Source organism: Bombus affinis, chromosome 14 (genome assembly GCF_024516045.1).
Source record: "Bombus affinis isolate iyBomAffi1 chromosome 14, iyBomAffi1.2, whole genome shotgun sequence".
NCBI lineage: Eukaryota > Metazoa > Arthropoda > Insecta > Hymenoptera > Apidae > Bombus > Bombus affinis.
In genome coordinates this window covers 4,291,648-4,303,689 of record NC_066357.1, presented here as the reverse complement: position 1 = coordinate 4,303,689, position 12,042 = coordinate 4,291,648, and the positions used below count along the sequence as shown (strand labels likewise).

General features: G+C 35.7%; 1 protein-coding gene across 14 annotated transcripts in view; it reads left to right on the top strand.

Moving 5' to 3' along the window:
• The first annotated feature begins 33 nt into the window (after window positions 1-33).
• LOC126924443 (histone-lysine N-methyltransferase 2C-like) overlaps window positions 34-12,042 on the top strand; it is a 28,539-nt gene continuing 16,530 nt past the window's right edge. For 7 of the 14 annotated variants that reach the window (XM_050738907.1, XM_050738906.1, XM_050738899.1 and 4 more), the window contains exons 1-20: window positions 35-209; window positions 1,647-1,825; window positions 1,933-2,140; window positions 2,260-2,433; window positions 2,510-2,734; window positions 2,825-3,068; window positions 3,169-3,286; window positions 3,398-4,323; window positions 4,415-6,155; window positions 6,237-6,398; window positions 6,487-6,616; window positions 6,698-6,912; window positions 7,017-7,141; window positions 7,829-8,071; window positions 9,977-10,112; window positions 10,196-10,299; window positions 10,373-11,051; window positions 11,134-11,313; window positions 11,409-11,621; window positions 11,698-11,982. In XM_050738907.1, the coding sequence (XP_050594864.1) occupies window positions 1,672-1,825; window positions 1,933-2,140; window positions 2,260-2,433; window positions 2,510-2,734; window positions 2,825-3,068; window positions 3,169-3,286; window positions 3,398-4,323; window positions 4,415-6,155; window positions 6,237-6,398; window positions 6,487-6,616; window positions 6,698-6,912; window positions 7,017-7,141; window positions 7,829-8,071; window positions 9,977-10,112; window positions 10,196-10,299; window positions 10,373-11,051; window positions 11,134-11,313; window positions 11,409-11,621; window positions 11,698-11,982 (6,262 nt within the window). In that variant the 5' untranslated portion in view covers window positions 35-209; window positions 1,647-1,671. Of the gene's footprint in view, window positions 563-1,646; window positions 1,826-1,932; window positions 2,141-2,259; window positions 2,434-2,509; window positions 2,735-2,824; window positions 3,069-3,168; window positions 3,287-3,397; window positions 4,324-4,414; window positions 6,156-6,236; window positions 6,399-6,486; window positions 6,617-6,697; window positions 6,913-7,016; window positions 7,142-7,828; window positions 8,588-9,976; window positions 10,113-10,195; window positions 10,300-10,372; window positions 11,052-11,133; window positions 11,314-11,408; window positions 11,622-11,697; window positions 11,983-12,042 lie in introns of all 14 variants that reach the window. The other 7 variants (XM_050738900.1, XM_050738896.1, XM_050738897.1 and 4 more) reach the window with 7 other exon arrangements.

Below are 12,042 nucleotides of genomic sequence, written 5' to 3'. Positions count from 1 at the left end.
TGCGCACTCTGGTTTTATTCCGACATCCGGACTCCGTGACTTTAGCGCTTCGTCAGTTGCGTACTCTTCCGTTCAAGCAGCTTATGACATTTTTTTCTGTTACTACAAGATGTTTACTTGGATGAGCCGTGCGAATTTCGACGAGGATCCCGATAATTCCGCGTGCAAAGCCACCATGAAACTGCTAAGGAGACAACAGTAACTGGAAGGTACGTGATCCGGCGTGGTTACGGGCGGCCCGGGTATGTTTATAGCCTGCAAACTCTGACATAGCAATGGCGTACTGTCGCCGTAAAGGCCGTGCCAACAAAATTCTACCCTGCCTTATTTAGTCTAAGTTAAGTGTGCACGCGGGAAACCAACAGCAAAACAATGTCTCGTATGTGATGATACCGTTGTTAGTGACAAGAACAGTTTGTGATTTTTGGTGATGAAAAGTGGCGTTTTTCGGTGATTATAGTGCCTCGGTTTTCCCCACTGTGTAATGACCGCCGATTGTCGAGCGGCACGCCATCCTGCTGTAGCTGACTGAGGTCTATACTGTAAAGAGATTAAAAACTATGTGAGTTCGGACCAAAGACGAGTCAATGTTTTTATTAACAGTGAAATACAGTTTTAAGCGAGACCTATATTTTTCTATGAAAAAAAATATTACCATAGTAATCTATGATACGGCTATAGGAATAACCATTGACACGTAAGGAAAATGATTGATGTGTTTTGCACCACACTCGTACATGAATTATCGGTAAAAACTCCAACAGACTTGAAAGTTTTCACTTATAAATTATTTTTCGGAGTCTTGATGAGTGAAAAATGGATGGCAGATTAAATAATCATTCGAATTTTATGAATGTTATGTGATTGTGCTCAGAACATGTTCGTGTAAAATATGATATTCTTTCATAAAATGTTGGATATATATAGTAAAAATATTTATAAAAGTGGTTTAAAATATGATCGAATATTAATCAAAAAGTTACGGATAAAGAGAATTTCTGTTTCCTGTTAGTTTTTATTATTTTAGAGGTTTGTTTGTGTCATGTTCAGTAAGATATATTTACTGTCAAGGAAAATTTAAATTTTTGATCATGGGACTATGTATCTTACATTTAATTAATGATTTTTAATATTTCAAAGTGCATATCTACAATGATATATGATGTTTTATTTCAATAAGTGTAGAAATATGAAATTTAAAGTTGGGGATATAGTCAAGGTCGAAGTTAATCTATCTATTATATATAATATGACATTTACTTCAGTTTTTTTTCTAATGAATTCTTTTAAATGCTATTATAATTACTATATCCATAATATATCATTATGAACATACCCATCTATTATCACTACTATATAAAGATATATATATATAATGTTTCTTGAGGATAATTTATGAGTTATAGTACTTTTAAGTACAATAAAAGAATTTAATTTATGTAATTAACATATGTAATCAAAGATTGTTACTATATTCATTTTAATATTCAATAGGCTAACATATGGATAATTTGAGGAGATATTGTACTAAATTTCATAGGAAAATAGTTTCATAAATTCTTATATAATTCTTTAATGTAATTATGACATAGATATACATTTAAAACATAATTAATGATCTTTTAATGTATGATTTACTTACTTAGGACTACATAGCAACGTAGAGGTGCCATGGATGATGAAGAGCGTCTTGAGGGTGAGGAAGAAATGGAACTAGATGAAGCCTCTGATGGTGAAGATGAAGATGAAGAAACAACAGGGATTCCTGTATCACCAGCAAATTCAGATCAATTACTTGGCCCTGTACCAACAACTCCTGGTAATAGTGAGTATATGTTTTCACTATATTTTGATAAATTTATAATATTAATGGTTTACATATCATAATATTTCAATACATAATATCATTATAAAAATTATATGTCATTTCAGAGGAAGCACAAAAGTTTGTTTCTCTTGCAGTAACCCCAGATGAAGCTTTTCATGATCCTTTACGGTACCAGAAATTTCCACTCCCTGGAGGTAAACCTCTAAATATTAGGCGGGGTCCAGGTAGACCTAGAAAAGAACGGCCACCTGGAATTACACGTGGTGGAGGTACTCGTAGACCTTTTGGGAGAGGAACGACTAGAGGAAAAGGGTTAGTATTTTATTAGACTGAAATGCATAAATATAACTTTCTTTATTAAGTTGTCTTGTACATAATATATGAATATTTATGTTTTTTATGTTATTATATTTATTATTTTATTTATTTAGTCTTGGATATGCAAGAGGTGTACCACGTCGTACTAAAAGTAAAGATGATGATACACATTCAGAATCCCCAAGTCCTCTTCGTCTTGGTGAAGATGCTACTCCTGATGGAGAGACATCTAACACTGAGAGATGCATGCCAGCACCAGAAGAACCACCATATTTTCCAGAACAATGGTAAAAATATTTAATGTTTCAGTTTTTATTTCTATATTAACTGAAACTGTAAGTTAATAATTATTTTAATTTCTAGGCCAGGGAAAGTATGTGCTTTATGTAATTTGGGTGAAAGAAGTCAATTAGGTCAGGGTGAGTTGTTAAGATTTACCTGTCCTGAAGGTTTTACCCCTGAAAAGTCAACTAATCGTGACGAAACAACCGATCACCTTGTTGATATATCTACTGGAGACAAAAGCCCGAGAACAGCAGGTCCTGGTGCTGTGACTTGTCGTAGGCAAAAGAGTCTAGCTAAGTGCAGGTATCTAAAAATTATAATGAATAATTATGTATGTTATAAAGTTGTTTTAATATTGTCTAAGTTGTTTATAAAAAAAACTATTTTTTATAGAAATACTAGTCTAACAAATTTTTCGGAACCAGTGGAAGAATTAACCATAGTAGGATATTCGGAAGAACCGGAAATAGGAACGTTATTTGAGTCAACTGGGCACTATTATGTTCATCAATCTTGTGCAGTATGGTCAAGCAACACTCAAGAGATAACAACAGAAATATTAAGCCCAGCGGTAGTACAAGCTTCATCGAGACGTTGCGCTTGTTGTTCTCATTATGGAGCTGGAATTCCTTGCAAAGTCAGTGTTTCTTCTCTTTTATAATTTTTTTGCAGATTTTCATTATATAAATATAACTAATTCCATATTAGATCATAACATACTTTTTTTTTTAAAAAAGGTGGCGTCGTGCAATCGTTATTTTCATTTACCATGTGCTGCAGCTTCAAGTTGTTTCCAGGATACAAAGAGTTTGTCCCTCTTTTGTAGTCAACACTTGGGACAAGTTCCACTTTTGTGTAAGTGCTATATGGTAGTTTCTTTGATACAGCTTGTGTACAGTATGTATGGTATTTGTGTACAATATTTATATATATTAGATGTACATATTTATATATTCTATTTTTTAGTGAACGGTGACATTACTTGTATGCATTGCTGTGGGATGGGAGATGTTTCCAACCTAGTAATGTGTTCCATCTGTGGCCAACACTACCATGGTAGTTGTGTCGGTTTAGCACTACTACCTGGTGTACGAGCTGGCTGGCAATGTGTATCTTGCAGAGTATGTCAAGTGTGCCGTCAACCAGAGGATGTTTCAAAAGTAATGTTGTGTGAACGTTGTGAAAAAGCATACCATCCTAGTTGTTTACGACCAATTGTTACATCTATACCTAAATATGGTTGGAAGTGTAAGTGCTGCCGTGTATGTACAGACTGTGGTTCACGTACGCCAGGCGCTGGTCTTTCATCACGGTGGCATTCCCATTACACTGTATGTGATTCGTGTTACCAACAAAGGAACAAAGGTTTTTCGTGTCCTCTTTGTAGAAAGGCATATCGGGCTGCCGCATATAGGGAAATGGTTCAATGTAGTGCATGTAAAAAATTTGTTCATGGTACCTGTGACCCTGAGGCTGATCCATTAACTTACCAACATCGTAAAGACGTTAAACCTGATTATGAATATGTTTGTCTACACTGCAAAAATATGGCACTTGTGAAAAGAAAAGATAATATTGATGATTATGGTGGAGATTTGAGTTTAAGTGCGTCACAAGAAAGTCTGTATGGTGATGGAGATTCGTCAGAATTTGATTATCAAGGAGGATCAGAGGAAGCACTATATTCTATAGGTCTTGGAAAAGGAAAACCATTCTGTGCGACTAAAATTGCGAAGAAGCGCTTAGGACTCGGAGGTGGGATAATTGGCCGCCCGAAAGGAATTGGTAAACTTGGATATCAAAAGCGACAAAAGATGACAGAATTTGGGAGGAAAAGAGGGCCCAAAGCAAAAATGAGAGGTATCTTTGGTGTACCTGGTGTAGGATTGCAGGTATGGTTCTCTGCACTATTTCTTAATGCGTTTCTCTTTTTCAAAAATGTATTAATGTGATTGTTAATTAATCATCTATCGATTATTTCAGAGACCAATGTCAGACTCATTTTCAAAAGAAGATGAACCAGGGATTGAAAATAGACTCGTATTATGTTCTGCAAAAGATAAATTTGTATTAACCCAAGATATTTGTGTAATGTGTGGTGCAATTGGTACTGATCAAGAGGGGTGTTTAATTGCTTGTGCGCAATGTGGTCAATGTTATCACCCTTATTGCGCTAATGTCAAAGTTACTAAAGTAATATTACAAAAGGGTTGGCGGTGCCTTGATTGTACAGTATGTGAAGGTTGTGGTGAAAGAAACGACGAAGCTCGTTTGATTTTATGTGATGATTGTGATATCAGTTATCATATTTATTGCATGGATCCACCACTGGATTATGTGCCACATGGTACATGGAAGTGTAAATGGTGTGCACACTGCCAAACATGTGGTTCAAATGATCCAGGATTTAATAGTAGCTGGCAAAAAAATTATACACAGTGTGGTCCCTGTGCATCTCACACTGCCTGCATATCATGTCAAGAAACATATACTGAAGGAGATCTAATAATACAGTGCATTCAGTGCGAAAGATGGTTACATTGCGCGTGTGACTCGATTAAAAGCGAAGCAGAAGCAGAGAAATGCGCAGAGGAAGGCTATATTTGTGTACTTTGTCGTCCAAGAGATGTTCCACCACCCCATCTTTTATGTAACCAACCTAAACCACAACCAAATAAATATCCTCGCTCCCCGCCACCAGCATCACGCAGTCCTGAACTGTACAAACCTTCCCCTCAACAATACTTGGTTGATGGCGTTTATTTATCTGAAGCTGGTATGAATCATATAAAATCATTAACATCAGAACATCAGCAAACAAGGAAGAAAAGAAGAAAAATGCATCCCTTAATTGACAAAGAAGCAGATATAATGGCTACTATAGAATCTGTAGTTGCTGGTGGGAGTTTAGACAATTCTTTAGAAGAAAATGGAGGAAAAATAGATTTAACAGATGTTAAAGATGAACCTACAGAGGTACTCAAAGAAGGCATGGTATGGACACCACGTGGTGATCAACCACCACCAGAAGGTTTTAGTATTTACACAACTGAAAATGGCATACCAATTTTAAGACGAAAACGGCAACGTAACTTGCAAAAATTAGGCATTGGAGGTTTTATTGTTAGAATAAGGGGTACTCGCAAAGATAAAGAAGAAGATGGAGATCCAGAAAAGCCATCAGATTCCGTGGTCGGCGTGAACGATGACAAACCACGCAGAAAACCACAGAGAAGAAAACCAAAGACAAAACTTTCTGAATGTTTTCCTCTCTACATGCAGGAGGCGTTCTTTGGTAAAGATCTTATGGATACGACCAAAGAAAAGGAATTGGAAAGCAGCAGCGAATCGGATAGCGAACGAAATGTATCCGGGAATGCAGATACCATTCAGTTATCTCAAGATGAACTAAAAGCAATGGAACAAGTCAAAGCTAAACAAGAGAAAGAAGAAGAGAAAGTACCTCCAGAACCACCCATAAAACGTGAAGAAATCGTGGATGATGAAGGTAGTGATACCGAAGCCCTTGGTGACATTTTACCTATTTCAGGTGACTTACTTGATAGTGATCTTGTTAATACTATAATGAATGAACCGGATGAAGACTTAGCTAAAGCTAGTGAAGCATTAGATGAGTTAGATGATACACCAGGGGCGACTAAAGATGAACTGACTGATATTCTTAGTCCACATTTCAATCTGGAATCAATGGTCCGAGATACAGGTAAGCTATCTTTTTTTCTTTTTTTCTAAGATTTTATTATAATAACATGAATCAAATAATGACTAATTATATCTTTATTAGGACTACCTAACATGGACAGTAAAGATATTGAAGAAATATTCAAAGGAGTTTTAACTGATGAATCTCAAGAATCTCAAGAATCATCAGTTTTCCCTGTTCAAGCTCAACCTCCACACCCTGCACCTTCTACCACACCACTTGTATCTCCTTCACCACATCCTGGTAAATTGATTTAATCATACTTTTTAATAAGAAATTATTATTATTATTTAAAATACATACATTCTATTTCATTGCAAACATAATTTAGGTATACAAACTACAATGCCTATACCTCAAAGACCTCAAGTACCTGGTACATTGCCTCCTGTTGGTCAGTCTAATCTGAATTCTCCAATGAGTTTTCCACCGCCGTCTCCTTATCATTCGGAATACAGCAAGTACGTTGGTATTCACATATAACATAAAATTAAGAAATGAAATAAAATATTAATTGTTTCTTTTTATTTTTCTCCATGTAGTAGCCCACAATTTAGTCCAGCTTTTTCTGAACCACCGAGTCCATGGGTCAATCATGATGATGAGGGTACCTCATCAGCGGGCAATACTACAATTTCATACAACCAAAGAAGTAATCTTAAAATGGAAGCCGATGAAGCTCTAGGTTCAGGAGCAACTATATCTTCTGTTCTTTATGCAAATCTTAATCACCCAGAGTGGAAAACAGAATATCCGGGTATATATTCGTTTTATTATTGTTATTCTGAATTAATATAATTTTATTTCCAATGTAAGTTCAATTTAAAGATTATATTAATTGTATTACCTGTATTATTTAAGCTTGGTCAGAAAGGTGTAAACAAATACTAAAGAAGTGGCGTGCGTTACCTAACGATAAAAAAGCTCCATACCTAACACTGGCACGAGATAATAGAGCCGCAATTCGCATGAAAAAAACTCAACAGGTAGGAGTAATTTCTAAGATACTCGTAATAACATAAGTGCTAGAAAAGCGTGAATCTTTATGTGATACGTATCCATTTTTATCTTCAAAGATGTCTTGTGCTAACACACAGGTCAAACTAACAGCTTGTCCTTTGTGTCCAATACCTGTACTTACAACTATTGAGGTTTCATTTACATGATCTGTTTAAAGAAGGAACCTGTTAATGTATAAACATAGACATATAACCAAACGCAATATAAAAAATTCATGAACAGTTACATTAACTTATAATATATCTCCTTGACTTATTATATGCTATATTAAAGTCTACTTACTCATTTATATTGGATAGAATATGTGATTGCTTTACCTCTATGTTGGTCATCATCATAAATGTTATTACCTAATTATACACATGTCGAAACATATTCTTTACTTACATTCTAAATTTAAACTGCCATTTTTCGAACAATATCCATATCTTCAGTCAGATCATGTTCCATTAGAAGCGTAGATGCCCATTTTTGTTACTTTAGGAATACTGATTTAAATCTAGCTTTTCCCCGATAGCGTTCCCTCATGTTCCTTAGAATCCTCCGAAGAATTGAATTTTACACTATTGCCTTTGTATGATGTATTTTCGAAATATGTAAGCCATGAATACTATAATGTAAGTGTGTGAACGAGGCACCCCTTGAACCGACAGATATCCAAGGATATACCAAGCACCACCCCAGTCACTGCAACAAGTGCACCTACCATCATCACCAAACCTGTAACAACTATGACATCAGCTCAAGTTTCTCCAGTAGTAGCTATGGCCTCCAACCAAAGGCAGATTGGGCTTTTGACCTCAGTGGGCAGTGAAAAGACACAGGAAAAGAATGGAATGACTGTGTCGACAACAGGAGTGACAGTATCAACAGTTAGCAGTAATCATCATGCGGAGGTGTGTGCGGTGCAGGGACCGCCGAAGCAGCTAACATCTACTTCCCCAAGTCCTTCTCCAACATCCACGACCCCTTCTTCTTCACCCAGGCCCAGTTCTGTGAATTCTATTAATTCCATTAACAGCCTGGCGCACCAAGAGATATCCGGTAGCCAGGCTAGAGTAGCTCAGTCGCCAGCCACGCCTTGCACATCAGCAACTGCTTCTTCTTACTGCAACACGGGCGCCGGTGAAGGGCAGCATCAAACATCACCATCCCAGCAACGTCCTACACCTGCTCACATTACGATCAGTACCAGTACTATCGCTAACAGTCTGAGCATTTCTCAGGCATCCCCCACTACCAACGTTATGGTGGGAGTAGGTCCTGTACGCCAATTATCCTCGGTAGACCACCAGATTAGAGTGCTCACCCCATCTGAAATCATGCGCACCCTTCCTTCCCTCAGCCAGGAGCACTACGATCCGCCACCCACTGCAATTATTCACACTGTACCTGTACAGTCCCCGGCTATGGTGAGCCACCTATACTGTGCCTCTAGTGTCTTGCCTTGTGCCACGTGTCTGATCGACATTTAGCGTCCTTTATCCGTCTTTAGATCAGAGACATTAGAATTCTTGTTGTGTTATGCAACAATGACATTTTAGTTATTCCTACCAAGGATCTGAAACACTCAAATTCTAGAGTACCCTGTACCATTAATGTATTGCATTGATATGATAAATAGTGTTTTGGAACATTGGTTTGATGCGATGAATCATGCAATCTTATGTTGCCTTTGCATCTATCAAAGTGTATTACATTTATTGGATATTATTTAGTTTGATTGATCAGACACTTTTCATTATATATACAATTTTTTATTGAATATATATTATGCTAGACTGCAGTACTGTAAATATTTTATTTTGCATACCTCAGTACATTGTATATGGCATGTTGAAGACAACTGGTAGCACATTTTTATTTCTTTTTTCCTGTTCCTTGTTATTCCACAGATATAATATACAAATATATCTTCCTTCCTATCTATCCATATAAGTATATTGCTTTTTATGAATTGTATTACAAGTTATTGGTAGATATTTGTTGCAATGTAGTATATTATATCCCATGTACAACAATATTATAGTTAGTTTTACTAACGTCTGCTGCTTTTTACATTTTCAGACGCTTATACCTTTAGTAGTACAAGCTGTTGTACTTACTGTTTTTATACAATGTTATAATTGTATAATTAATTATTATTATTTATTGATATTTGATAACTAATCTCAATTTTTATTCACTAACAGTATACTTAAAGTATAATTAATTATATTCTCAATCGTGTGTAAATGATTTTTATTATAAATATAGCATATACTTTCCTTCTTTGATATGCATAAAAAAAAACAATCTTCTTTCTTTAATAGTATAAAACATAATTTTCTATATTCAGTGATACAGTGCATGGAAACTACTATAAATTAATCTGAGATAAATGTTTATGGGTGTTCTGTGTGGTAAAGAAGAGTTTTTTATACAAACTTTTGATTAAATAATACTTATTTTAGATGGTGGCTGGTTATTATAATTATGTTGCACATACGGAAATATTAAGATTTTGCTAATTATATTAATTTAGTAATATGTCATTACTTTATTTGAATGTTAAACTTGAAGTACACTTTGGCTGATTGTCAATTTGCCTTATTGTATATTTTATATTGCTTTAAAAGAAAAACAGATCATTATATTCTTCAATTATTTTATTAATCAGATAATCGAACATTTTCGAAATAAAAGTATGTTATAGCTATTAAATAATTTGTATTATAACATGTTAAAAATAAGCACTGTAAGGATATAATGATCTTCTGTTATGGTTAATTCTTTAGATCTAACAAAATTGTATTTGACAGGAACAAGAGAGACTTTCCAATAGAGATCGTTCCAGTAGAGAAGCTGAACAGGAACGTCAATGGAAACAATTGCAAGCACTACGTCAACAGCAAGCACATATGCAGCAACAAGTTATTCATGACCAACGTATACATGGTATATAATATTCATTTATATATATTTATATACTGCAATAAACATTAGATTTTACTTTTAACTTTCAAATATTTCCTCAATAGCTATCAACAGAGTCCATAGACAAATAAGTGAAGATAATACAACTCAAATAAATACTGACAATACTACTGGATTAACGACACAATTACAAGTCTCCACATCACAGGTATAATTTCAATTTATAGTTACAAACAAAAATTATAATAAATTTTTATAAATATGTACAAATTATTTTGTAGGATGGAAACCATATGGGGCCACTAGCTTCACAGTCCCCTGGTTCACGTAATACATTTGCGACTCCTCCCGTAAAAGTTACACGAGGTTTAGCACCTCAAAGCCCTCACCAGGGTATGCCACGTTTACCTAATCAACCTTGTACAACTATGACACGTCCAGTTGGAACTGTGGTTAGACCAGGGATGCCAAATAACTTTACACAACCGCCCTCTCCATTTTCTCCGCAAGCACCACAATCTCCTCACGATTTTCCACAGTCTCCAGCTTCATCACAATCCCAGGACCATTTTCAACGTTTTGACAATACCGAAGCTTACTCTCAAGGTTCTCAAACATCTAGGTCACAAATCGGTGGCACATCAAACTATTCCACGTCCCCAAGAAGCGATGTCTTTTCTCAACCGCCAGGTACGCCACGGCCTATGTTTAATGCTCCCACTACTCGTCCTTCTACTCATGTATATGCTCCATCTCGCACGCCTGATCCTTATAGTAGCCAGCCTCCCACTCCTTCTCCCGCTTCAAATTATTCCTCACCAAGACCGGAATCTCGACAAGATTCGCAACAGCCTGAAGTGTTCAATCAACAACCAGAAGTAAACAGGCAATTACGAGATCTGTTGCAAAGACAACAGTTTAATAAAAAAATAGAGCCTGTGAGCACTACATGGAATCAAGGTATATTATATAGTAGAAATTTAAAAAAGTATTTCTTTTTTATTAAATCATAAATTATATGTATATTTATATTGATTTCTAGATGGCCAAAGTAGTACAGAAAGCAATCAACAACAATTTGATACGGGTCATGTACAACTTCCACAACATTCTCAAGCGACAAATAATACTGGTGAAGGCACTTTCAGGCATCCTCTACCACCTGGTATTGTTAGACCTAGGATGCCCATCCAATCAAATGTTTTGATAAGAAATCAAATTGGTAACATTCTGCATTTTTTATCGTGTTGCTATAATATGGTTATGAAATATGTTCTATATGTCCTATTTTATTGATAATATTTAACATGTACTTAGGAATAAATACAAGACATCCTGTAGCAGGAAATATAGATGCCAGGATACAGAATATAGATCCACGAACTAGAATGATTTTGCAAAGACCACAAGTAGCTGCAACTATAACTCAACAGCATTTTCAAGGAAACCAAGCTTTGCAAACACGAATGCCAACTGCAAGAAATACTATTACAGAACCTTATGACGTTTTACAACAACAAAGATTTCCAGGTGGATGTATATTCTATATTATACATATTATTCTTATATACATTATTATTTTTTATAATAAATATCATATTTACAGATCCCAATCAAGGGCAAAATATAACGCAACGGATAGTGCGAACATCCCAGGATAATCTAAATCAGGGAATTAGAATGTTAGGTCAGCAAGGAGTTAGTATAAGAGCACCTTTGATACCAGCAACAGTTAGTGAAACTACTGTTAGTCCTTCTGAACCATCAGAAATTCCTGACAACGTCACTGCAGAGCTTGAGAAATTAGAACAAGAGGGAGCACCGATGGTTGAGGTTGAGGGCGTGAGTGCAATATTAGGAGACCTAGGCGATGATGATGATGAACTGCTTGGTAAGTAAAATATTTAGACTATAATTCATGTATTGTAATTAATTGTGCAACACAAAGTAT